This window comes from Ammospiza nelsoni, chromosome Z, assembly GCF_027579445.1.
Source record: "Ammospiza nelsoni isolate bAmmNel1 chromosome Z, bAmmNel1.pri, whole genome shotgun sequence".
Taxonomy (NCBI): domain Eukaryota; kingdom Metazoa; phylum Chordata; class Aves; order Passeriformes; family Passerellidae; genus Ammospiza; species Ammospiza nelsoni.
In genome coordinates, this window is record NC_080669.1 from 2,205,296 (window position 1) to 2,230,266 (window position 24,971).

General features: G+C 40.7%; 1 protein-coding gene across 2 annotated transcripts in view; it reads right to left on the bottom strand.

Moving 5' to 3' along the window:
• Positions 1-7,748: 7,748 nt before the first annotated feature.
• The window catches only part of EDIL3 (EGF like repeats and discoidin domains 3), a 243,026-nt gene continuing 225,803 nt past the window's right edge, over positions 7,749-24,971 (bottom strand). For both annotated transcript variants that reach the window (XM_059492968.1, XM_059492967.1), the window contains 2 exons: positions 23,085-23,240; positions 7,749-11,566 (listed from right to left, as the gene is read on the bottom strand). In XM_059492968.1, coding sequence (XP_059348951.1) covers positions 11,417-11,566; positions 23,085-23,240 — 306 coding nt within the window. In that variant the 3' untranslated portion in view covers positions 7,749-11,416. The remainder of the gene's footprint in view (positions 11,567-23,084; positions 23,241-24,971) is intronic.

Consider the following 24,971-nt stretch of genomic DNA (forward strand, 5'->3'; position numbering starts at 1 on the left):
GCAGCTGATTCACTGTGGCACCAGAGCACAGCCAAAGGGGTCACACATGTGCACAGAGGGCTCGGAATAAGGGGGGAAAGGCAGCTCTGAGGGGGATTTACCAACAAACTGCACCCATGGAGATTTTCACATGGCAGTGCAAGACGGTTTCACAAGCATCACTCGTGAAAGTCATGAGGTGAGAACTATCACTAGCTGGGGTCTGTATACAAATCCCAAACAGGACAGGGCTGCTGGGAATGTGCCTTGAGCTGTTTGATTTTCCAGCATCACTCTCAGCCCATGGCTACGGCAATGGAAGGTGCCAGCAGCTCACATCCCAGGCAGCAGACACAGAACTCAATGTCACAACTCACTTTATGAGTTTTGTGACCAATCACACAAAGCAAAAGCACACTGACAGTATTTATATCTGTACACTGTATATTCTATATTGACAGTACTTCTGTCCAACCACTATGAGCACAGGTACCTTTGGTTAAACAGTGCTGGCTTATTTCAAATGCAATACCTGCTTGTGAGCCTTCAAACACAATGCACACAGCTCCATTATTAAGCTTCAACCTTCCTAATATCTTGCTAGATAAACTTTTCTGCAGCTTAGGGAGTTATTCTAGACAAGCATTAATGCACAGACCATTGTTCTATTTGTCCTTGATTTTCTACAGTTTAAATAATTTTTCTGCTGCCCAATCTCATGGCTGCTGCTTGGCTCCCATCACAGTTCTGCTGTCTCTGGGGCCTTTTGCAGCTTTCCCAAACCCTCTGATTTTGTGGATTCCCAGAAGAACCAGGGAGTGCTCCTTGGAGCCCTGGGTGGGTGCCTGGCAGGAGCACAGTCAGGAATCACACCGCCACTCACACTGGGGCATCAATGGCACATCCCATGCTCCTCCAACCTCAACAAGGCCCTGAGCTCTGTGAAGGTGTCAGGGAATTGGCTCATCTGTTTTCTGGTGGCATCAAGGGGGTCTCAGCAGCCCCTTCCCTTTGGTAGGATGGGGATGCCAGACCATCCCATTGTGGAGTTTTAACTCTCCATTATCTGACTTCAGGAGAATATTCATCCATTCAGGCAGTCTAAATGCCTGGCAGACGTGAATCTGAATAGAAAGCCACCCACTGGAGAAGAAATTAACCGCAAATGCATTTTTTTTATTATTTTCTCTTCTTCTTCCTTTTTTTTTTTTTTTTTTTTTTTTTTTTGCAGGCGGCAGAGGCGAGGGTGAAAAAAGATTGCTGAGCGTTCTCAGAAACACCCAAACGCTTCGGCTGAAGCGCAGCCTTTTATGCCACGAAGGGATTGACTGGGCCGCGTTTGCCGGGCCGCCCCTGCTGCCCACGGTGTGTTTGCAGACGTGGGCTGTGCGTGCCATTCGGGCAGCTCCGGGACCTGGGGCGAGCTCTTGCTCCACCACATCACACCCAGCCCAGGGCTGCAAGCCTGGCTTTGGATTCCCAGAAATATTTGGGGAATGCGGGCCGTTTGCTGGGCGGAAAAAAAAAAAAAAAAAAGCCGCTTGTGAATAGCTGGCCTGGCTGCCACGGCTGAACAACAATTTTTCTGTCAGGGCTCAGGGGCTGGGGAGGAGCAGGGAGGTGGAGCAGCCAGTGCAGGTGGTGAGTGGCATGGGCTATATATGTATTTTACGTAAATATTGGGTCAGATTCTTCTGGAAGCCACTCTGACTCCCAGCTTTGTGAGCCAGAAAACCTCCCCGCTCATCCAGTGGCTCCTGGAAAAAAAATATGGAGATGAAGCGCTTGCAAATCGCTCGGAAAAGGGAAAAATGGCTCTAAAATAAAGAAGCACTTCTGGCTTTTCCAAGTGGTGCTGCCCATTTCCATGCCAGCTCCCAAGGAAAGGTAACTAGGGACAAAGCCTTTAGCAGGAGCGTTTGTGACTGGACAAAGGGGAAAAGGTTTTAAACTAAAAGATCAATTTAGATTAGATATAAGGAAGAAGTCTTTTACAGGGAGGGCAGGGAAACACTGAAAGAGGCTTCCCAGAGAGGTGGTGGCTGCTCCATGCCTGGAAACCCTCAAAGTCAGGTTGGATGTGACAAGGGCTGGCTCAGGGTGTCCCTGCCCGTGGCACAGGGTTGGGTTGTTTGGCCTTAAACCCAAACCATTCCGTGGTAGCAAACGGGGGGCACAAATGAAACACCTCCGAAGATGTAGTGTGTTCCCTGTCCTCGTCAATTTATTTCTTAAAAGGATCAAAATTGTATCAGCACACATCAGGAGAGCAGCTAGATTAGGTTGATGAGCTTAATTAACATCTTTGTAATACTGCTTCCACTTTTCTCTATCCTCAGATGAAGTGTGACATATATGACATGCCCTGCAGAAAATGCAGATATATATATATTAAATGCAGATATTTATATATTTATACACATATATATAAATATGCATATATTTTAAGATATATACACATATATATAAATATGTATGTAAATGTACACTGAATATTTCGTCAAACAACCCATGCTTTAATTGCTTAATCAAAAATTACCCGTTAGTTCCTTTTCACTCTTACAAAGAAGCTGTGAACACACACTTTAGAGGAGCTGTGAACCTGTTGTCGTGGCATCAGTCACATGTAATAAAGGAATTACTCCATGCCAAAAATAGTAGAGGTACATCCTTCATGAGGAGAAAAGGAGGGAAGAACCCCAATTGCTCTTCCCTCATCCCCCAGTGCTGTAGCTGCATCACGGAACCCACCAGACCTCTCAGGCACAACTTGCCCTCCTGCAGATGTCAAAAATCATCTCCTTATTTTCCATGTGCCTTGGCATAGTTTCCATAATTTAGAAGGATCTGAATTTTTTAGATCCTTCTAATTTTTTTTTTTAATTGTTTTAGGAGGATTAAATTTTTCCATAATTTAGAAGGATCTGCTCGATCTCCCCACAGGCGCCGCCCACCCTGTAGTTCCGTGGGTGTCCCTTAATTCCCCCTTAAAAATTCCCCTTAATTCTCCCCTTAAAAAACTGGGATTATATTTCCTCTTTTACAGTCAGGGAGACCTCCACCAGACTGCCAAGACTTCTCAATGTGACAAAGAATGGCTTAGCCCCTTCCCCTGACAACACTTCCCTCACGACCCAGGGGAGCATCCTGCCGTGGCCTTGGGAAGCCTCAGGTTCCTTGGGTGCTCTCCAGCCTCATCTCCTGATGCTCTGGGCACTTCTTCATTCCCTCCCTTCCCCTTCTGCACCTTGGGCAGCGTAACCAGAGTGCATTTCTTGGTGAAACTGAGCCAGGCTGCTGAGTACCTCAGCGTTCTCCGTGTCCTAGGTGTCCCCTTCTCTTCCACTGTTGAAGATTGCAATGCAAGACGTTTTCCATTACTTTTGTCAAGTGGGCAGTTTGCCTTATCTCTCTCTTTGAGTGACCACATTCACTTCTCCCATGGGAGGGGACATTGCTGATAACAGACTATTGAATGTCCCTGCATGGCTGATAAGAACTACAGCATCCCATTGGGAGATGTGAGCCCAGAGGGAGGAGCCAAGCATTGCTGCCCAGATATAATCCAGAGGGAGGGGCCAAGCATTGCTGCCCAGATATAATCCAGGGGGAGGAGCCAAGCATTGCTGCCCAGATATAATCCAGGGGGAGGAGCCAAGCATTGCTACCCAGATATAATCCAGAGGGAGGGGCCAAGCATTGCTGCCCAGATATAATCCAGGGGGAGGAGCCAAGCATTGCTACCCAGATATAATCCAGAGGGAGGAGCCAAGCATTGCTACCCAGATATAATCCAGAGGTTTTTGAGACACCAGCACGGCTTTCTCCACGGCATTCCCCAGAGGAGCAGCAGCTGTCTCTCCTCCCACTGGATCTTCAGAGGAAGAATACATCCTTCTCTACAGATCCCCCTGCTCCAGCAGAACCACCCCTGGCACTGGAGGAGGGCTGAGACACATTTCCAATGGGACTGCCACCAACACCCTGAGCCACAGGGTGTCAGGTTGGGTTCTGACTCTGGCAGTGTTGTTCTAGTGTACTGCATTGTTCATTTTATCCTTTTTTTTTTTTTTTCTTTCTTTCCTATTAAAGAACTGTTATTTTCTGCTCCCATATTTATTTTTGCCTGAGAGCCCCTTAATTTAAAATTTATAGCAACTGGGAGGTGTGGGTCTCCATTTCAGGGGAGGTTCCTACCTTCCTTAGCAGACTCCTGTCTTTCCAAACCAAGACATCCAGATTTTCCATACTTCTCCTTTTGTCACTAATGCACCTACAGGAACTTTTCTTGCTGCCCTTGGTGTTCCTGGATAGATTTAACTCTGTCAGGGATTTACCATTTCTAACCTGATCCTGGATAACTTCTCTGTGTGCCTCCCAGACTAGCTGTGATTGCTTCCATGCTCTGGAGATTTCCTTTGTGTGTTTTCTATTTGCCCACCCACACAGGACCCCTGGCATCTTTGTGTGATTTTCTTTTTGCTGGGATGTTTTGCTCCTGAGTTTGGAGGAGGTGATGATTGAATATTAATCAGTTTTATTGGCTCTCTGTGGCACATCCCTGACATAATGTCACTTGTCCTGCCCTTTGGCACATTCCTGCCACTTTATCACCTGTCCCTGCCCTCCCTGTGAGCTCTTTGTCATCTCCTCACATGACTCTGGCAAAGGGGGCTATTTACAGATTACAAACGAGATGGGGCTGCTGTGGAACTGCCTTGAGCTGTTTGATTTTCCAGCATCACTCTCAGCCCATGGCTACGGCAATGGAAGGTGCCAGCAGCTCACATCCCAGGCAGCAGACACAGAACTCAATGTCACAACTCACTTTATGAGTTTTGTGACCAATCACACAAAGCAAAAGCACACTGTCAGTATTTATATCTGTACAGTGTATATTCTATATTGACAGTAGTTCTGTCCAACCACTATGAGCACAGGTACCTTTGGTTAAACAATGCTGGCTCATTTCAAATGCAATACCTGCTTGTGAGCCTTCAAACACAATGCACACAGCTCCATTATTAAGCTTCAAACTTCCTAATACCTTGCTAGATAAACTTTTCTGCAGCTTAGGGACTTATTCTAGACAAGTGTTAATACACAGACCATTCTTCTGTTTGTCCTTCCTTTTCTACAGTTTAAATAATTTTTCTGCTGACCAATCTCATGGCTGGTGCTTGGCTCCCATCACAGTTCTGCTGTCTCTGAGGCCTGCCTTTTGCAGCTTTCCCAAACCCTCTGGTTTTGTGGGTTCCCACACTCACCTATCCCAGCAGAGCTACATGAGCTCCTGGTCTTTTCTCAGAGGTGACATCCCCTCCTTGTTTCCCCTGCCTGTCCTTCCTGAAGAAGCCCCTGGGGCTGGGGCTCCCCTGCCCCAGAAACTCCACAAGGGCAAATCCACCCCAGCCAGACCTGTGCAAACCCACAGTGTGTCAGACCATAGCACCTGTGTCACATTTTCTGATGCTTTCATCAGAAAATAGCATGTTTCACTTTTTAGGGGCCCTTTGATCTTGCCTCAATGCACCACATGTATATTTTATGCTGCCTGTGCACTTGATTGCATTTATTGTGGCCAAGGCAGCACAATACACTTCCCCACAGCTCCTGCTGACCTCGCACAGCATCCCAGAAATCAAATACATTCATTTAGCCTGCTTTTGATTTTCCAGCCTGATGCAAATGCCTGGTGACCTTTCCTGGTGTATTCCATCTAGTGAGAGCTGTGCCTGCTGACCTCAGATGATGTGTGACCTCAGATAACACAACCCATCAACTGGCAAACCAAATAAATAAATAAATAAATAAATAAATAAATAAATAAATAAATAAATAAGTAAATAAATATTATTGTGACAAAGAGGCTGTGCTGGCCATCCTCCCCACCTCCTGTGCCTCACCTGTGTTCCACCAGGTGCTTCCTGTACATTCCCACACACGTGGGGCCTAATTGCAAATATAAACTACATAAAAACCCAATTATTCTTACTCACACGCACTGGTGAAATACATTTTGCTGCACTCCTAGCAAGCTAAATTGTGAGAACAAGACATGTTTCTATGTTTCCCCATTCAGAGGAATTTAAAAATATATATTTACAATGATGCATGTATCACTGAAAGTTAATTTGCAATGAATGGCACCATAACGCTGCACAGTTTGTGCAATTCTGCCTTTTATATTTTAGATTCTTAATCTAAAGTTTCTAAATTCTAAATTCTAAAGTTTCTAAAATCTAAGTTCTTCATTCTAAAGTGTATCTCTCTATTAAGAAAATTATGCAAGTTAAATTAAAAAATGAAAACACTTTGGGATCAGTAAAACTATCTTTATTTAGTCCTATTTAAAAATTATTTTTTAATTTGTTCTATTTGATTTCTAAGACTACATGACCACAGGTCACTCGGTAATCACCAACAAATTGGCCTCTTTTTATTAAATCTAAGATATAAAATAAGTGTCATTGTGTTTACCACAGAAGTATCAGAGACTACTTATTTCATGAGCATGCAGAGTGTTGATGCCCATGTTAATCCCCTGAGCTCATTAGCAACAGATATGGGAGGATGGACATTGGTGAATAATTGATATTCTGAAAATATACTCATTATTTTCTCATTGTCTTCACAAGAATTCCGGAGTGTGTATGTTATGAAGTATGTGAGAAAAAACCTACTTTTCAGTTCTTCAGGAAAAGTCCCTGGATTTCAGGAAAATGTTTCGTGAAACAGTTGCAATTTATAACCAAAAGTCAGAAAGCTTCAAGATGCAGAAATTTACGACTGAAGTGCTAATATTCAGCCATCATTCTCCAAAAATACTCCTCTCCTCGTGTGCAGCACTGTATTCTCATTTTTGGTGACTGGGAGCAATTAATAATAAGGGAAAGTTGCAATTTTGTGACTTTTCTTCTGAAAGACAACATGCTGTAGTGAGTGTTGAGACTGCATGTTGGGCAGCCTTTGTCACCTGTGAGTCCTTGTGGATGGTTTTTGTCTCTAACAGATGATTTTTGGAGAAAGGGCACAAGCTGAAACCATTATAAAACAAAAGGATGTGTATTTTTAGAAAGGGGCTCATTCAAGTTGTAAACCACTGAAGCTTCATCTCTCTTCAGTAAACATAATATTTTAATGTAATTTAATTGTTTAAATGGTTTGGGAGCAAATGGTTTTTCCATGTGCTACTTTAAGCTTCTTCAGAAACTGAAATTATAGAGTTAACTATTTTGGGGAGCAGGATGTACAGGAAATAAAAGAGAAAAGGGGCAAGGGTGTGAGCAAATACCAGCTCTGCTGTGGCATCTCATAGCAGGTCTGGCCTGCAGCCACTCCTTATCTTCTCAGAAATTAATTTGCCTATGCAGGAGTGGAGGAGAGAGGATAAGGACTGATAAATATCCCAGGAAATCTGACTTACAGGAAATGAAATTGTCATTTTACATTTCTGGTGCTCGTTCAGAGAGCAGCAGGATAGGGAACAAAAAAAAAAAAAGTATTTTTAGACTCGTTCAAAACCTAGAGGTGTGTTTTTTTGGTTTTTTTTGGTTTTTTTTTTTTATTTTTTAATCTGTATGAACAAAGGGAACACATTGATGAGACCACAGCACCAACTGCTAATTTTTCCAGATCAAACTTACCTGCTACAAAGACCCCGTGGCTGAATCCAGGAAAATGCCAGGTGCTATCTCTGCTCCACACTTGCCGCGATAAGCTGCGCGCCCTCCAAGGCGTTGCAACACAACAGCTTCCAGAAAACCACCTCATTTTTCAAAAGTTTTTATTGTTAAGTTTGAAGACTAGACAAGGTCGTACTGGTTTTACATCGCTCTACATGATTTAGGTATATACAAAAACCATTTGAATATCACACAGCTTGAAGGGTTGCAAAGGTCGTTTGTGTCCAAGATACTTCTGTACTTACTGACACATCAGAAGCCAGCACTGAATATTATAGTTCACATTGGTTGTGTAGCAAAGATACACTCATTTAGTATCCATAGTCTTCAAAACTGACACTTAATTTGTATGAAGCTATTCCAAAAGAGAAAGTCAACCCTGGATCCAGAGCCAGTTGAGGCGACGGGCCCTGAATGCTGATAAAAAGGAGCCTCGTGCCAGTGCTTTATTTCCCAGGCTATAAATGTAGGATATTGCCTAGCAACACAAAGGTGAGGCCTGCCTACCAATACTTAGCTGGTTCAGGGTGAAATTTAATTAGGGGAACACTTTTGGCCGTGTTCAATGTCATTGTTAGCAATTAATTCAGAAGTCAAGGATTATTTCTGAGCTTTTCTCCGTCCCCTCTTAAAGGGATGTCTCGTGTCCTGCACTTCTGTTTTTTTTGGGGCTGGTTGCTTTCACTGGGAGAGAACAGTTGTGTTAATTTAAAACTTGCCCCTTATGACAATGGTATGCACCTGGACAATAAAATAAAATCAAAGGGAAAGAGTTTAATTTATCCCCTAATCTGATTCTCACCTGTTTTGTTAAATCTGAAGGACTCCACTTAAATCAAGAGCTATTTCAGACTGATACTGCTGACATTGGGAGCAGAATTTGGTGCTGGAAGTGCCAATCCAAGAAAGTTTTTTGGTAGCCAAGCTAGGAGTTTTTCTAGCATGCAGGTTGAAACTGTAAGGGCATCAGATATGTGATTTTTTAAGTAATTGTCATGGAGTATTATCACTAGCTATGGAGCTCTCCTTGTGAAGACTACTGGCACAGGACATTAGGGTGAAAATACTCAACACGAAATTAATACCAAATTAAAGCTACCATGTTACATTACATGAAAACCCAGTATGCAGATGAAGGGATCACAATTAATTTACTAAACCAAGAAATATTAATTCAAAAGCAAAACTGAAGCCCCAAAAGATTAATAAGATGAAAAAACCCCCCCAACATTAAGATCAGAGACCAAATATTTCAGAAGAGCATTAACATGAGTTTTTAAACTAGGAAGTCTAATTTTCTGAAATGGCCTTCTGTTTTTCTGGATACAGTCAGTTAGTGAAATATCTACATGCTATTCTACATATCTGTAATTAAATTCAGGGTCAACTGCTCTCCCATAAAAGGAAAATGTATTTAAGCCTCTTAAAGTGTTGTGTGTTCATACCCTAAAGACTACATTTTTCTTTTTTGTTTTTTCTTTTTAACCTAAAGCCTAAATTACAAAATATAGGCAGTAGATAATGTAAGGATAGACTCGTCCTCCATTATTCATATAGATTTTTTTTTCTCGTTAGAAGTACCACCAAATTGATTGACTTTCTCTTTAAAATTGCTCCTTTTGCTTGAAGACCACTCCATATATACATCATTAAGGAATGCTGTTAACACAGTTACAGACAAGACAGTAACAGTCTAGTGGCTTTTGTTATGCAGCACAAAGTAAAAAATAAAGAACAAACTTAGCAGTGTTGCACAGGACCTCAACATTTCTTACACATACTTTTACCTTTACAGGACTCTTCTTTAGAAGTCTTTAAATGTCTAAGCCTTATAAAATAAATACTTGTATAAATACAGTTTAAGGATTAAGTCATTTTGTAGAGGCAGGGTGTTCTGTTTGCTAAAATGTGACAGTTTAAGTGACACTATCAGAAAACCGCCACCATTATATCCCCAATTCTTGTATGTAAAATTCCTGGCTGCTATTCTAGAGTCTTTCACAGTTCAATGGATAATATATATTTAGTCTGTGGTGGAGAATGTGTGATTAAATGCAGGTTTTTTCGAAATCCAAACCATTTTGTTTCCAAGGTAAACTTTGCCCTTTGCAGATTGTGGGCCAGCAAGCTGCTGGCCTGGGAAGCAGTGCCCAAGTTCAGAGTTTTGGTGAGAATGGAGCAGTGACAAAAAGTATAATTATAAGTTCAGTGACATTTGCTAAAACATGCAGCTGCATCTCTCTCTCTCTCTCACATTCTCTCTTTCTCTCCACATCAGCATGGTATGAAATTAAAAGGTTGGCAGTAATCCCAAGTGCTGTTGTTTCAGGTCCCCTCGCTCCCTGTCCTGGGATCTTTTTTAGTCTGAGGTGCTGCTCTAACTCTAAAGAGCACTTTACTCCAAGGGAACTTGGATTGCTCTTCAGAGATTGGTACTGTCATCTCAATTGGCAGGGGAAACTGAGGCACGGGGGAGAATGTCCCTCCTACTTCTCCACTACTTTTCCTCCTAAAATCTACTTTATAAACTGGGGTTGCTATCATGCTGTGTGTGAAGCATTCCTGTAGATGGGGGATGATAGGAAACAGCCTCCTCATGGCTCACTGGTGTTGTCTGAAAATAGGAGTAGAGGGTGACCAGGGACAGGCTTTGGTTTGCTCCTAAGTCACCTCTTCCCTTTTGGGGAGGAAAGCTGTGACTTTAGGAAGAGCCTAAAGAGGGAGGGTTTCCTGGCAGTGAGGGAGTCATTCCTCCTGTGTGTCTTTTAGCACCTGGTTCCTTCTCCCCACATTTTCCTCCTCGCTGGAATTCAGAGCGTGTGTGAAAGCAGTGATGGGGGTGAGCAGGTCTGCGTGCTAACCCCTGGAAAAATCATCCTGGAATGGGATTTCTGATGGAAATCTCTGTGGGCACCCAAGATGAGACACCATAGGTGCCCTGGTGCCTCACCTTAGTCTCCATAAAAAAGCACAGAAACTTTGAAAATGAAGAAACTTTGGCAAATTCATTAACGTCATAATACACTGATTTGGTTACATATTCAAAACAGGTGACATCTCTCAAGGAAAACAACACCAGCACAGTGTGATACTGAACAGAAAAGATGGAGGCCGTGTCTACAGCATGCAAAATAGAGAAGGAAAATGGGGCAGGTAGGAAAACCCTCCAGGTGCGTGGACTCTGCTGTCTAGATGGAAGTGGTGAAAGGTAGCTTGGAACATCACAGGTACCATGTTTGAACAGTACCATGGAGAATTTCCCAAAATATTATGTCGTAAGAACTGACAGTGTTTGATAGGCACAATTACTATAATGCAGTCATCCCCAAGTAAACTTATTGCTAAAAGCTGCAGTATCACTTTTTGCAAGTAAGATGATGGTATGATTTATGGAGAACTCGTCAGCCCAATGTTCCTGAAGCTGCAAATGAGCTTCGTTTTTCTCTTCCCTTGTAAAAAGGATGCTGCTGTTCTGTTTTTATGTTTATTCTTTTTTCTCTTTTTCCCTCAACGCGTTTCAACAGCTCAAAGGAGAACTAGGAGGGTAATTCCACAGCAGAAGGGGCAACACCAACAGATTCCAAGGGCAAAATTAAAACCGGATCGGATCGTTTTTTAAAAGGGCAGGCTTAGACCTCCTGGCGAAAGACAGCTAGCGGCCTACCATAAAAAGATGAGCGAGCACTGGTTTATGGAGAAAACCCCACTCAGCATCCTACAAGCTTCTTCTACAGCAGCAGGAGCGGGGCAGCTCAGTCCTCGGCCGCACAGCCCAGCAGCTCGGAGCGCAGGGTGATGCGGCCGTACCACGACCAGGGCAGGATGCGCACGTGCCGGGCCACGATCGGTGGCTCGATGATGTTCTTGCGGTGCGTGTCGTTGTCAAAGTTGCCCTGGAACACCTGTGGGGGGAAGCAACGGGGGGAGGATTTTAGTGGAGGTTCCCCCGGCGGTGCCTGCAGGTGCGGCAGTCGCGTTCCCTCAACGGGATTTCTTTTTGCCCAGGGTTTTTCTCCTGGGAAGCTGAGAAGCCTCAGAGAAAAGGAAAACAATTCTTATCGCATTTGCTTCTCCTGTGTTGTGCTCCTTTGGAATGTGTTTGGAGATTGTTTATCCAACAGGTAACTGTTTCATTGGATTCTGGTGAGTTGTTTTCACTCTTTGGCCAGTCAGGGCCAAGCTGTGTCAGGACTCTGGAAAGAGTCAGGAGTTTTCATTGCTATCTTTTTAGCATTCTGTAAGTGTCTTTTCTGTATTCTTTAGTATACTATACTATATTAAAGAATACTATACTGTATTAAAGAATACTATACTATATTAAAGAATACTACACTATATTAAAGAATGCTACACTATACTATACTATACTATACTATACTATACTATACTATACTATACTATACTATACTATACTATACTATACTATACTATACTTCTGTATAGTATAGCATATTATTCTTTATTATAATACAGTATTATAAAGTAATAAACTAGCCTTCTGGGAGCATGGAGTCAGATGCATCATTCCCTCCCCTCGTTGGGTGTCGGGGTCTCTAGCTGATCAGAGTGACCCCGAGATGTGTTAGAAAGTCTCTTTTCCCAGCCCAGTGCTTGAGGAAGGAGTCAGGGCTCTTTATTTCTCAGTCTCAAGGTTGTTTATTGTTCCTTATCTATAAAATTCTTTCTCCTGTCCTGCCCAGGTCAGCTCAGCAAGGCAGTCAGAGGCACTCTGCCTGCCCCAGGGTAGTGTTATGTCTTTATACATATGCATTATTTACACTTACTTCCCAATACCCATCACCTATGTTAGACAGTGAGCTTCTACTCTAAACCAATCCAAAAGTGCCACCATCACAGCAGAAGATGGAGGCCAAGAAGAAGAAGGAGAAAGGCTGGACATGCCCAGATCCCTTCATCTTGCCCCCTGAACCCCCATTCCAGAAACCCCAAAAAATCTATTTTTTCACCCCGTGATAAATTCATTATCATTCTACTTAATCTGCCATGGCTTGCAGATCTTCATCTAAGGCTCCATGGGTCATAATCAAACCCTCAGGGGCATTCTGGGCTCTGTGCCAGGGTCTCTGAGCCCCCTGGCAGGGTCTGGGCTGCTCAGGACAGACAGAGGGATGTCCTGGGTTGCCTGCATGTACAATATGCAGGGAGGTTTTAAGGCTGGCCTATAGGAATGTGCCTCCTGCTGACAGAGTGACTAAACTACCCTTTGTCTCCTTAAAAAGGGAAAACCCCAGAAGTTTCTTTCCTCAATTAGGTAAAAAGCCACCTCATAGGACCTGGAGGACTTCACCTCAAACTTAAGGATAGCACATTGGAAGGAAGCCAAAAAGTCCCGCCTGGGCAATTTACTAGAAAAAGAAGAGAGCAAAGAAACTAATCACTTTTGTGAGGTGTTGTACCAGGAGCAAGAGCCTCTTACACCTGACTCATTTTTTCTCTGTAAATAGTTTTTTTATTTTGCCTTTTAATAAACCTTTTTGTTTCCAACACTGCAACAGAAGCCATCCTGCTGATTTTTATGCCTCTAAGGGTAGCTGGGCTATCTTCGGTGCGTTATAGGCCTCCAAGAGCTCATGAGACTGGGCTTGAGGAGTCTCCTAAAACACTGGCCCAGCCCATGGTGAAATTTCGACTACCCTGGATCCACGATGAATGTTTAACATCGGTACACGCATCTTTTAATGCTGTTTAAACTTAAGGTTTAAATGGCAAAGAGAAGGTTGGGAATTAGATGTTAGGAAGGAATCCTTTGCTCTGAGGGTGGGGAGGCCTTAGCAGAGGTGCCCAGAGCAGCTGTGGCTGCCCCTGCATCCCTGGCAGTGGCCAAGGCCAGGCTGGACACTGGGGATTGGAGTACCCTGGGACAGTGGAAGGTGTCCCTGCCATGGAAGGGGTGGCACTGGATGAAATTCAAGGTCCCTCCCAACCCAAATCTGTGATTCCATGAGCCCCTGCCTCTGCTGAGTCTTGTGATTCATTCACACTCAGCCCTGCTGCAGGCAGAGCCTTCTACTCAAAGCTTCACCCACCGTTCCGCCAGGGCCACGCTCTGAAAGTTACACAAAAATCATTAACATTTAAAAAATTAAATGTCTTTTCACTTGGCATTTGTACCATCTCAAATTAATCCCAGGAGACGCTGTTACTGCTTCTGAGGAAATAGCATTAATAATTAAAGGTAAGAATTTTTATTGTATCGCTTATGAAAGTTGCTGGGGTGCAACTATATAAACCCTTGTAAAATTGGTGATTATCAAGGATATTATCTTCTCATGTCAGACAAAAGTCAGAAGATGAATGAAGAGCATCAGGCTGTGATAAAAGTAAAACATCCTACAGTACAGTGCATGTTATGATCTTATTTCCACCTGTATTGGTTAATCCACACAAAAGTGAGTTATAAAACTCCTATCTATGATAAATCAACACCAGATTTTTCCCCTGCCAGCCACTATTTAAATTCAAAGGCCACAGCACCAATTTTTGGCAAAATGATCAGATTATCCCCTTGGGTTATTTTCAGTTTTTATGGAAAATGCTCATTCTCTTAAAACATCAGCCAATTCACTTCTCATTTATAAAAACTGAACCTGATGGCTTTTCAACTGAAAATGAATGACTGTTGTTTGCATCATGCAGAGAAGAATATAGACCTCCTGGAGAAGTGCTTATGTGACTGAATTAATTCAGAATTACAGGTTTCCTAGAAGTTCTTGGGAAAATATCAGAGTTTAAAGTGCAAGCTGGCTGATCCAGTATTTAAGCCCCGACTCTGGATCCTCTGTGACATCTTCATAAAGATTTTGGTCTCCACGTTGAACCTCTCTGGATTTTGGAAGCTTCTCCCCAAGTGCTGTCATTTCAGGACAACAAACACAATCCATCCCCTCCCCAGGTGATGAATTCCACTTCTCCTCTGCCATCACAGAGGTGGGAGCATGAAAGGATGTGGGAGTTCTGATAGATGGATAAAACAGCAGAGAAAATGACCACAGAAACATCAGTTTTGTGAGTCTAAGGGAAAGAAAAAAAAACCAAACCCAAACAACCAAAAATAATGTAGCACAGGGAAAATTGTTTGCTGCCCAAGTACAGGGTTGATACATAAATCAGCAGGAGCTTGGGCTAACAAGGTTTGCTCCTCAATTCCAGTTTCATTTGTAGCAAAAAATAACATAACTAAGTTCATAATTGAAATTACAGTGACACTTTCCAAAACCCAAAATGCAGCTAGGTAAGCTTAAAAGTGTTTTTTGGGGTTTTTTTTTGTTTGTTTGTTTGTTTTTTTCCATTTGGTTTCTTGCACATGCATGTGAAATATCTGTTGATATTTTTGCCAGGCTAAACAAAGGAACCTTTCTACAGCCCCAGTATTCATATCTGAACACAGATATGAAAGATAAATAAAATTATGTGAGGCAAAACCAGCTCAACAAATACAGCTGAAGGAGGGAGGGTTATTTCATTTACTTACGGCATGAGAACAAGATTTAATTTTTTTTTTTAACTCATGCATGATTTCATGATCACTTGAACTGTCTCAGAGGTTATTTTACGCAAATACGAAATACACCTTTCCTCAAAATTCAGGATGTAATTTCAAGAAATTAACTAAATGTGCTAGATCAGAAGAAGGATTTTGGGGAAGTAAATGTATTAGAAAGTATGGGAAGCATTGTCAGCATCCACAAGTGTGACCTGCATAAAACATAGCATTCTAACAGAAATTTACTCTTCTTTTCCTGTGGTCCCATGGCAAATTTCTTATGGGAAAAACTATATCTTTTCCCACTCTTCATTTACTTTTAGCCTCAATTCACTAATAGAGTCAAGGAATTTGGAAGAAGCAGGGAGGACAAAGGACAAGACATGACTTATCAGAAGAAAAAAAAGCTATTTCTTTAGCTAAAAGTATGTATGTTTTTAAATCTACCTGTTGTTTTATGCCCAAGCAGTCAATACTAAATGAGCCACCAAAGTAATTAAAACCCTTGAAAAGCTGATGCCTCTTAATGACCACTCCTCACATTTGTTTCTGAGCTGTATTTTCAGGATAGCTCTGAAGACTGCCATGACTTTTTAGGATTTCAGAGGCTGATGCTGGAATTAAAATATAATGCTCTATTAAAAAAAAAAATAAAATATTCTCAATGATGAAATAACCCCAGTGATTTGTGCTCAAGAAATGAAGACCAGAATTAAATTATCAATGTGTCAGTGCACACCTTCACTTTCAGCTCTGAGTGCAGGTCTGCTCCTGCCTCATCCCAAAACAGCAAAAACAGAGAAAGAAGCAGCAAGAAAAAGGAGGTTTTTTGGGAGTTATTAAGCAGATAAGTCTCTCCAGCCAGAGAGGAGATACTGTAGATGTCTATAAAACCATAAGTGGCGTGGGGAAAATCGATGGCAGACAATACTGCAGTGTCCCCTCAGCAGGGCCAGGAGGGGACAGGCAGTGACAGCAGGGTCATCCAGAGCCATCCAAGGGTCACAGCTCCCCTTTCAACACATAATTAAACCATGGCACAGCTTCCTCGGCCTTTAACCACTGGTAAAGATCAGATACGTTGAGAGGGGGGAAAAACAGCCAGGGCTACTAGGGACACGGACAGAAAAAAAGAATAAAATTCAGAGCTGGGAAAGGGCTCTAGGGAGGAATAACAGCCTTGCTCTTCCTGATGCCCTTCTGAGACTGCCTAAAAACAGAGGCCAGACAGAATGAAGGGAATTAAAAGTGGTTATGTTTATTAAAGGGCCTCCAGGTATATTCAGGGCAGACAAAACCCCCCAGGGCCTACACCCAAAAATGGACCACAGCTCATGGGTTTTTATATTTGTTTGAGTTTGGTCTGTTTGCACATTGGGGGCTAATCTAACAATTCCAGCTTCAGCTAATGAAGTCATTTACCCCAAGTTTGCCCACCCAACTCGCTTTTGTTTGCATTTCTGGGCCCTGGGGCAGTGAGGTGCCCTCGGCTGCCAGGCCTGGAGAGGAATTGTTGTGTCTGCCCAGAATGGGACAGCAGCAGCTGACCCTGAATGTGGAGTTTGGAGTTATGCACCAAAGAACTGCAGGATAGCAAATACATGAAAAATATAAAAGCCAAAATCCTAAAGCATCATTCCAATCCACAGGATGCTCCTGGAAAGAGCTTCACCCTCCCCAAAACCAGGGGCTGCCATGTCACAAGGTGACTTTTCTTTTGCACAAGTGGATCTAAAAGCTCCTACTTTTTGCCAACCCTGCTGCAGAACGTTTCATATTTTACAGTGTCTTTTTATGTCAGCCTGCACACTCGAAAGGTGTGACTTGCTGGAATATTTACTCAGCAGCTCTAGCAGTTTTACACGTACAGACCCTCCACACACTCCTCTGTAGCTCAGGCTCTTGCAGCTGCTGTTAAAAAAAAAAACAAAAGCAAACAAACCAAAAACCAGAAAATGCGTGCTGCTGTACTTTAAAATATGCTAAATGTATTCGTTGTTACTTTATGGAAAAAGAGTGAAAGACAGGAAAATAGATACTGATATTCCCAGCTGAAAAGTCTGAAATACAAACAATTCTTGTTTATACCTGTGTCCAGCAAGCAATTTGAATGTCTTGATTTCAAACATTCAGTGAGATTTTTCAATGTAAACAAACTGGTTTATGGCATTAACAGAAAATCCAGATAATGACAGTGTAAGTTGATTAGAACTTTAAAAAGAAAACTGTTGTAAGACAGAATAATTTGGGAGAATACCTGAAGACTAGCAGTTTGGGGAAAAGAGTGTTGTCTGCTGTACCTTAAAAACATTTTTCATATCTAGCAGAATATTTTAAAAACATTATTTCACGGAGCAGTTAATCCTGCTCATATTAGAAGAAGAATATTTTACAAAGAATACCCAGTCATGGCTCCTGTTTGGAGTTTTCTTCAGTGCAGAACATCTCAATATTCAGAAAAATAAAGGTGGCACGTGGATGTGTTTGTGGGCACATGCATTTTTGGAGTGAATAAGAGGAGAAAAAGTAATTTTTTCTCTCAGTTACCCTACATAAAGTGCACACATATCACGTCCATGAATATCTTTACACAACCTCTATTATTTCTCTGTGTTCAGAACAGATAGAGGGAGATAAAACTTTAAAACTTATGAAACATCCTCTAACATTCTAATACTGTCTTTCCCATGTGATCTACGTGTTGAGGCTACAGAAATGGGCATTTATTCCATTGCACATGGCTTATAGGAGGTTCCAAGCCAAAACCAGAAATATTTTGAAGACCAACCTGCCTCAAGAAATGTTTACAGAAACTCAAGGTAGGTTGTCAAATGAGCATTTTGTTTTTTGCTCATTTTGTCTTCCCCCAGCTGAAATGAGCATAGCTAGATCTTGACCTGACACAAATCATGATAATTCAGCTCAAAGTAGTGGAAGTCACTCATAATTTAAACCAGTGCAGATAAAAAAAGAAACTTAGATTAGGAATTACGACTATTATTGCAGATAATGCTATCAAATAGTGATAATTTATGTAATATGACTCAAAAAAATAAATTCATTGCCTGTGCCAAGTATGTAGATTACATGTGGGAATTGAACCTATCAGTGTAAAGCAGATATTATAACAATTAAACATCATCAGAAAAAAAAAAAAAAAAAGGCAGCATTAGCAAATCTAGCAGAAAGATTTTTAACCTGACATGACCTAACTTTTCTTTAGTAAGTAGGTTCCTGTCTCCTCTCACCCCGGCAATGGCCTGTGCACCCAGAAATGTGTAATTACGACTAGTTCATCATTTTGTGCACAAACCCAGTGGCCATTTATGCAAACGTCGTCTACCTGCAGCTAATTGCCCTGCTGCCCATGGCTGGCGCTGGCTGCAGACCGCCAGGCTCCTTTGGGCTGCTCCCAGATGTTCCCATCTCCCTGTAAGAAAGCAGCCTCCGAAACGCCATTTGACACTCGGCCCCGAGTTACCTACAGCAGGCTGCGCAATTTATAAATCACATGTGGAATGTGATTGGAAAAAAAAAAAAAAAAAAAGGGAAAAAAAAAAAAAAAAAGAAAAAGGGTCAGATTCGGTTTGGATGTCCTCAGCTCTGGAGGTACAGTGAGCTACTGACCTCTAGTTGAGAAAAACAAGATAGCTGTTAGCTCTGGTCCTGTTTCTAAAATATATTTTCTTCCTACGTGACAGCCTGCAATGTAATTTATTTTGCTTCTTGATGGCAACAGGAAAAGTTTTCATATTTTTTCCAGGCAACTCATTCAGACTATTTAAAATGAATGAGAAGGGCTCCATTTGCCTTTTTTTTTTTTCTTTTTTCTTTTTTTTTCTCTTTTTTCCCAGAGAGAAAGTTTCGCAGAGAGTTTCGAAAGAGAGTTTCGCAGACTTTTTGTCTGCGCTCACAGGAATAGGGTACAGATATGAAATGAAATGACTGGCCATTAAAATAGCAGGAGCCAAGCATGAGCTGCAGGAGACACTGGTCTTGGAAGAGCTTTTCCATGTGAAATAGTGCAAAAAACTGAACACCCTACTTCCTTCTCCTCTAAACCACTGTTTTGTTAAGGATTGACCATATTTACAGGCTGCACACAGGCAGCCTGTAATATATATTATATATAATATATTATATATTATATAATTCTATATAATTATATATATATATAATTATATAATTATATATTATATATTATAGACTACAATAGACTATAATAGACTATAATAGACTATAATATAATATAATATAATATAATATAATATAATAAATATAATATAATATAATATAATATAATATAATATAACATAATATAACATAATATAATGAGATAATATCCTATCTATTTAAAAATATAAAAATAAAATATAATATATTGTATACAACTTAATACAAGAGACCAGTAATTTTCTCCTTTGTAAATGAACTTTAAAATATGATGAGGAAGGGTAAGTGAACAGCCCCAGGAATTCAGTGAGATCTGGTGATCTGTTAGGACTCATCCTGGAAACAGATCAGCAGTGGGATGCTGAGCACCAGATGGGTTCAAGTTCTCAGCTCTGGCCTAAATGATAAAGTCACAATTTCATGATAAAGTGACCCACAAATCATTATTACCAGCCTACCAATATTTCCATAATTTTTTGTCTGTGAGTTTAAAAATATTTTTTTTCCTTTCATCCTGTCTTCCTTTCCCTAAAATGTTTTGGAGCCACCTTTCCCCTAAACTTTTTTGATGGTTAAACAAGGCAGGGTGAGGACAGGGTGACTAAATCACCTGCAGGGGAAATAAGAAATCTGTGTGTTCTGTCCTTCATAGAATAAATCAAGGTGTTCAGATAATAAATAGGACTAATGAGGGTAAAATATCAGTATTTATGCTTGCTGCTGTTGATAGTTGTTGGTATCTACCTTTTACCTTCCTTCTGTATCTCCTGAAAACAGATGCAACATTTCACAGAATTTTCATTTTGCTATGCAAACTTGTTTGTTTGTTTAATTTTTTTTTTTTAATTTTAAATTTTTTTTCTGTTCCCTTGTATTTGGGAGAAAATCTCACTTTAAGATAAAGAAATTTTACTGGATCCTGTTCAAAGCTGGTAATGTCAGATAGGACCAGTGGTGCTGTTCCTCTCCTGCTCCTCATGGATGAGGTTCAGCACTGCTTTTCCTCCTTGTGGCTTTTTTAAAATTTATATTTCTGTCCCAAAGCACACAGAGCAGGGTTTCTCTCCACGTCCCATGGAACACTGCATCCACCCAGCTGGAGAGGTGAGTGTCAAAAAGAGTTTACTGGGTGACTCTCCATTCCTCTGGATGAAGAAATTTATGCATTTTCAGTCAGGAAACGGATGATGGAAACCGAGAAGAAATAGTTTGAAGTACTCCAACCAAAAGGAAAAGGAAAAAACGGAGATAAAATCAATTTTTTGTGTCCCGTGAGGACAGGGTGGGTGTACGGCAGCAAGGGGGATAAGCCACCTTTCCACTTTAGAGGATATTTGGACACTGGAGCTGACTGTTTATAGAATTTTCATCACAATCTGTCTCTTGGAACATATTAAATAATAATCTGAGTGAGGATGGTACAGCCTTGTCTGAGGCGAAAGAGAGGTGAACGAATTAAGCCTTGGCTCTGATATTTACCTGTCTGCACCTACCCCAAGGGGACAGGAAAGGGCCTTGGGGGTTTTTGAATCCCATTTTCTGCTGAGGGTGCAGGAGGAGAGGACCTCAGGGCCTTTGGAGGGCAAAAGGTGCATGACCAAGAGCTGTCTTGAGACCCTTTCCAGCCCTACATCCTAAAAAGTTTTGCCAAGTTCAGTGACTCCTGGAAAATCAGACTCTGTCATCAAACTTTCAACTTTTCTGGATGCTTTTGATATAGATAAATAACGTACCAAAACCAGATATTTCAGTTTTATGCCTGTGTACCAAAGGCTGAGGTCCAGACTCAAATCAAGTGAGCTTATTTGTTTTGTACGCATTTAGATTCGGAAATCCTAACTTCTAATTTCCAGTGAAGTGCATTTGATCTTGTTGTGTTGATCTTTTAAATGGTCTTGACTTGTTAAAGAATCATTATAATATGCATCTATTTTATTCTCAGGGATGTTAATTAATACAGGGTGTGATATGTTTAAATGAGACAACGATTAAAGAGTTTCCCATTGCTCCTAATGGAATATGTGTGTAGCAATTAACAGTCCATCTGGTGAAGAAGGCAAAAACAATTTAATTGCTTTGGCCAATGGTACAAACAAATGCAGACTGGAACAGTACTTTAAGTCAGAGTGCATTTTCTTTTACATTTGTGTTATCACCAGGGACTCCAACCCATGCTCTCCTTTGCAACAAAATGAATGCAGGCACAAGTTTGGCTTAGAGAGAACATTTATTTCACTTTCCTCTCTCTTTTTAAATGCCATGGATTTAAAATAGGATGTGTACAAAGTACTGAAGCCACTTAAATTGAATATATTTGTGAAATGCCTGCCTAAGGTGAGCTGTTTGCTTCCAATTTTTATTTGACAGCCAGTTATACCAAACACATCCACAATAAAAAAAAAAAAAAAAAAATCATTGGTGTAAGAATCTTCTGAGCCAGTGGCTAAACCAACTGATCTGGTTTTCCCTATCTAAAATCCTTTAGGGAAAAAAACTCTCACTTTGGGTTAAAGCCAGGGAGGTGACATTTGGGTTTCAGGAATTCACAGTCTGGATAGCAAGGCCTGACAATGCAGACACAGAAACACAGCCATGCAAATACTCAGTGCTGTAATTTAGCATATATATTATGCACAAATGCCCAATCCATTAATAACACATTCCCCTAATCAATGACATTTAATCAATCAGTTAAAATCTGTGCAATGTGGCAGATGCAGTTGTCTAACCCCCTCATCACTAGGCCTCCCTGTGCTCACGCAGCTCATTTCGATGCATATCAAAAGTTTCCTCACTGTTTGAAAGAAAATTAATTTAATTGACTTAAGTGAGGAATATGTCAGTTTATTTCCTGAAGAATTTTTATTTATACTGAGAAATATAAGTGGGAGCCTGAACATTTATCACCCTGAATACCCAGATTTGAGATGTTATCAGACACATCAGCCATCTGGTATTTCAATAAATCCATCATTTGTTTCAATCAGACAGAGCCCTACTAAGACATTTAATAAATAATTCACATTTTGTCATCTTGGTTAACATTTCCCCAGGCAATGCATATGCTGTAATATTTTTCCCAACAGATGATTATGAAATTCAGGTATTTGTAGTATAAAAGTGTTACCACAGTTTAAAGGAAAGGTATAATGAATAACAAGAGAAAAGTTAAATGCTTCCAGGTAAATCAATCAGCAAACCTATATTTTCCCTATGCCTCTCATTAAACATTTGCAGAGGAAGTTGTGAAACTTTTTTTTTAACGTTTCTTATTTATTTTATAGCATAATAAAAATAAGATTTTCAGTGAGTATTTGAAACCCTAGCCACTAATTTCTAGGAAAAAAAACCAAAACCAACAAAATGCCCCTGTCCAAAATGGCTGGGTAACAAGGATGTGCTTCACAGGAAATCACTGAAAATAGTCCCTATTCACCAAAAAATGCACTGAAACACTGGGGTTTTTTTTGACTATACAAATACACTGCTATTTACACACCTTCTGCTCTAGGGTTAAATGAAGAAATAGCTGTGATTAATGGAGAACTGTGAAAATTTTATGTATTTAACAGCATTAAATCAGGTGCATGGCACTGGTAGGTGTGAATGTGATTTGCGACTCTTTTACTCACCCTGACTCCACCCTGTGCCATCCCCTGCATATGGAACCCAATTAAATAATCCACAGGCCCTCATCAGTGGTGTCACCACAACCAAAATACTGATTTTTCTCTTTGCTTTACCTTGTCCTTCTTCTGCTTTTCATCCTGGTATATTTTCCAGTGCTCCCCATCGTTGCTGTACGCAAGCTTGTAGGACCCCACGAACTGGACGTGCCCAAAATCTTTTGCTCCTTGGGTGATAATCCCAGTGATCTTCGTAGGGATGAGCAGGTCAATCTGAACGGAACAGTTTAAAATTTAAAAAAAAAAAAAAAAAAAAAAAATCAGAAACGAACAACCAACCAACAAAAAAAAAAAAAAAAAAAAAAAACCACAACCAAAACCAAAAAAACCCCAACAACAACAACAACAACAAAAAAAGCAAGACAAAAAGAACACCAAAAAAACCACCAAAAAACCCCAAACAAACAAAAAAAAAACCTCCCAATAAAACCCCACCAAAAACAGCAACAACAAAAAAACAAAAACAAAATATCCCGAAACAAATAAACAAAAAAACCACACCAAAAAAACCCCCAAAACAAAAAAGAAACCCCAACAAGCAAACAAAAAAAGAAAAAACCCTAAAAACCAAAACAAATTTTAAAAGCCCATCAAACAGCTCATCCCCAGAATAAATAAATTTTTAAAAATCAAAAAAATCCCCCAGGAGAACACAATTAGAACATTTTCTGTTTCCAGTCTGGTTCTGCAACACACCAAAGCAAAATGATGCAGTTTTGGTCCTCCCACTGTGTGCTGACACCATGGATAATAATTTACTTCTCCAAGCTCTAATTTCCCCTTTTTTCCCCATTTTTATTTATTTATTTTTAAATTTATCTTTGATACCACCTAATGGCACAACACAGAATAATCTCACGCCTTTCTCCATTGTGCTGAGTGTCATACATGGCTCCCAAAAAACCCAGTTAACTTTCAATGGGAACAATCTGCAGCTCAAAAATATTCCCATGTGCTCCTAATAATCAGAATACATGGCTGATTCCCCAAGTGCCTTTCCATTTCCTTCTCAGTTCATGAGCCCATGCTTTAGTAAGACCCTTAAAACATTTTAAGCTGTCATGCTCCTTTTCCTCCTGAAATTCCTTCTCACTTTATGCCTTTCTTTCTTTTTCTACCTGAAAATCTCAAAGTTTCTCGTTTCTTGAATTTCTTTTTGAGTTTTTTTTTTTTTTTTTTTTAAATAATCTTAGCACAATGCTTTTTAAAAATGCAAGGCAGGAGTCTTAAAGCCTAATAAAATCTGAGCTTTCAAGTGGTTTCCACGTGAGTCAGCATGCCCGTGCTCAGTTCTTTGTGAACCAGAACCCAACACTGAATGTAACAGATTTGGGCCAGATGCCTTGGATTAAAATGATCAAGAAAGAGAACGCAGTAGCAAAAGTAAATTGACCTAATAATGTAATTTCAGAGGCAGAATGAAGGAGTTGAACTCCCTATAAAAACTGATATTTTCTTGAAATTTGAGAGTGTAACTGAGGTTTCGTTCTGTGTCCTCCAGCAATGTGGCGAGCCAGTAAAGAAGAAATAAAAGAAAAGGTGGATTTATTTCAAACAATAAATGGCCGTGAAGCAGTTGGCATTTTTAAAATTGTCCCTTAAATCAGGCAAGAGAGACTCAGAGCAAAAATATTACAGTGAAGTGAGAGGAGTGCTGAACTCCACGAGCAGGTTGATTGACATGTTTTTACAGGAAAAAAAAAAAAAAAAGAAATTAGAAAGTGAAGAAATAAAGAACCTCTGAATCTCTGTCTGATGAATGCTGAAGATCCAGTGCTGGATTTTTAGGAAGCTGAGACCCTCTGAGAAAACTCATGTTGGATGGAATGTGGGGCTGGGGTGAAGAACAGATGTGCTGTGGAGCATAAGAAATTAATAATGAGGAGAGAAGCAGGAACAAATGAGCTTGAGAAGTCAGCTGGTGCCTTTGAAAGATGGAAATTG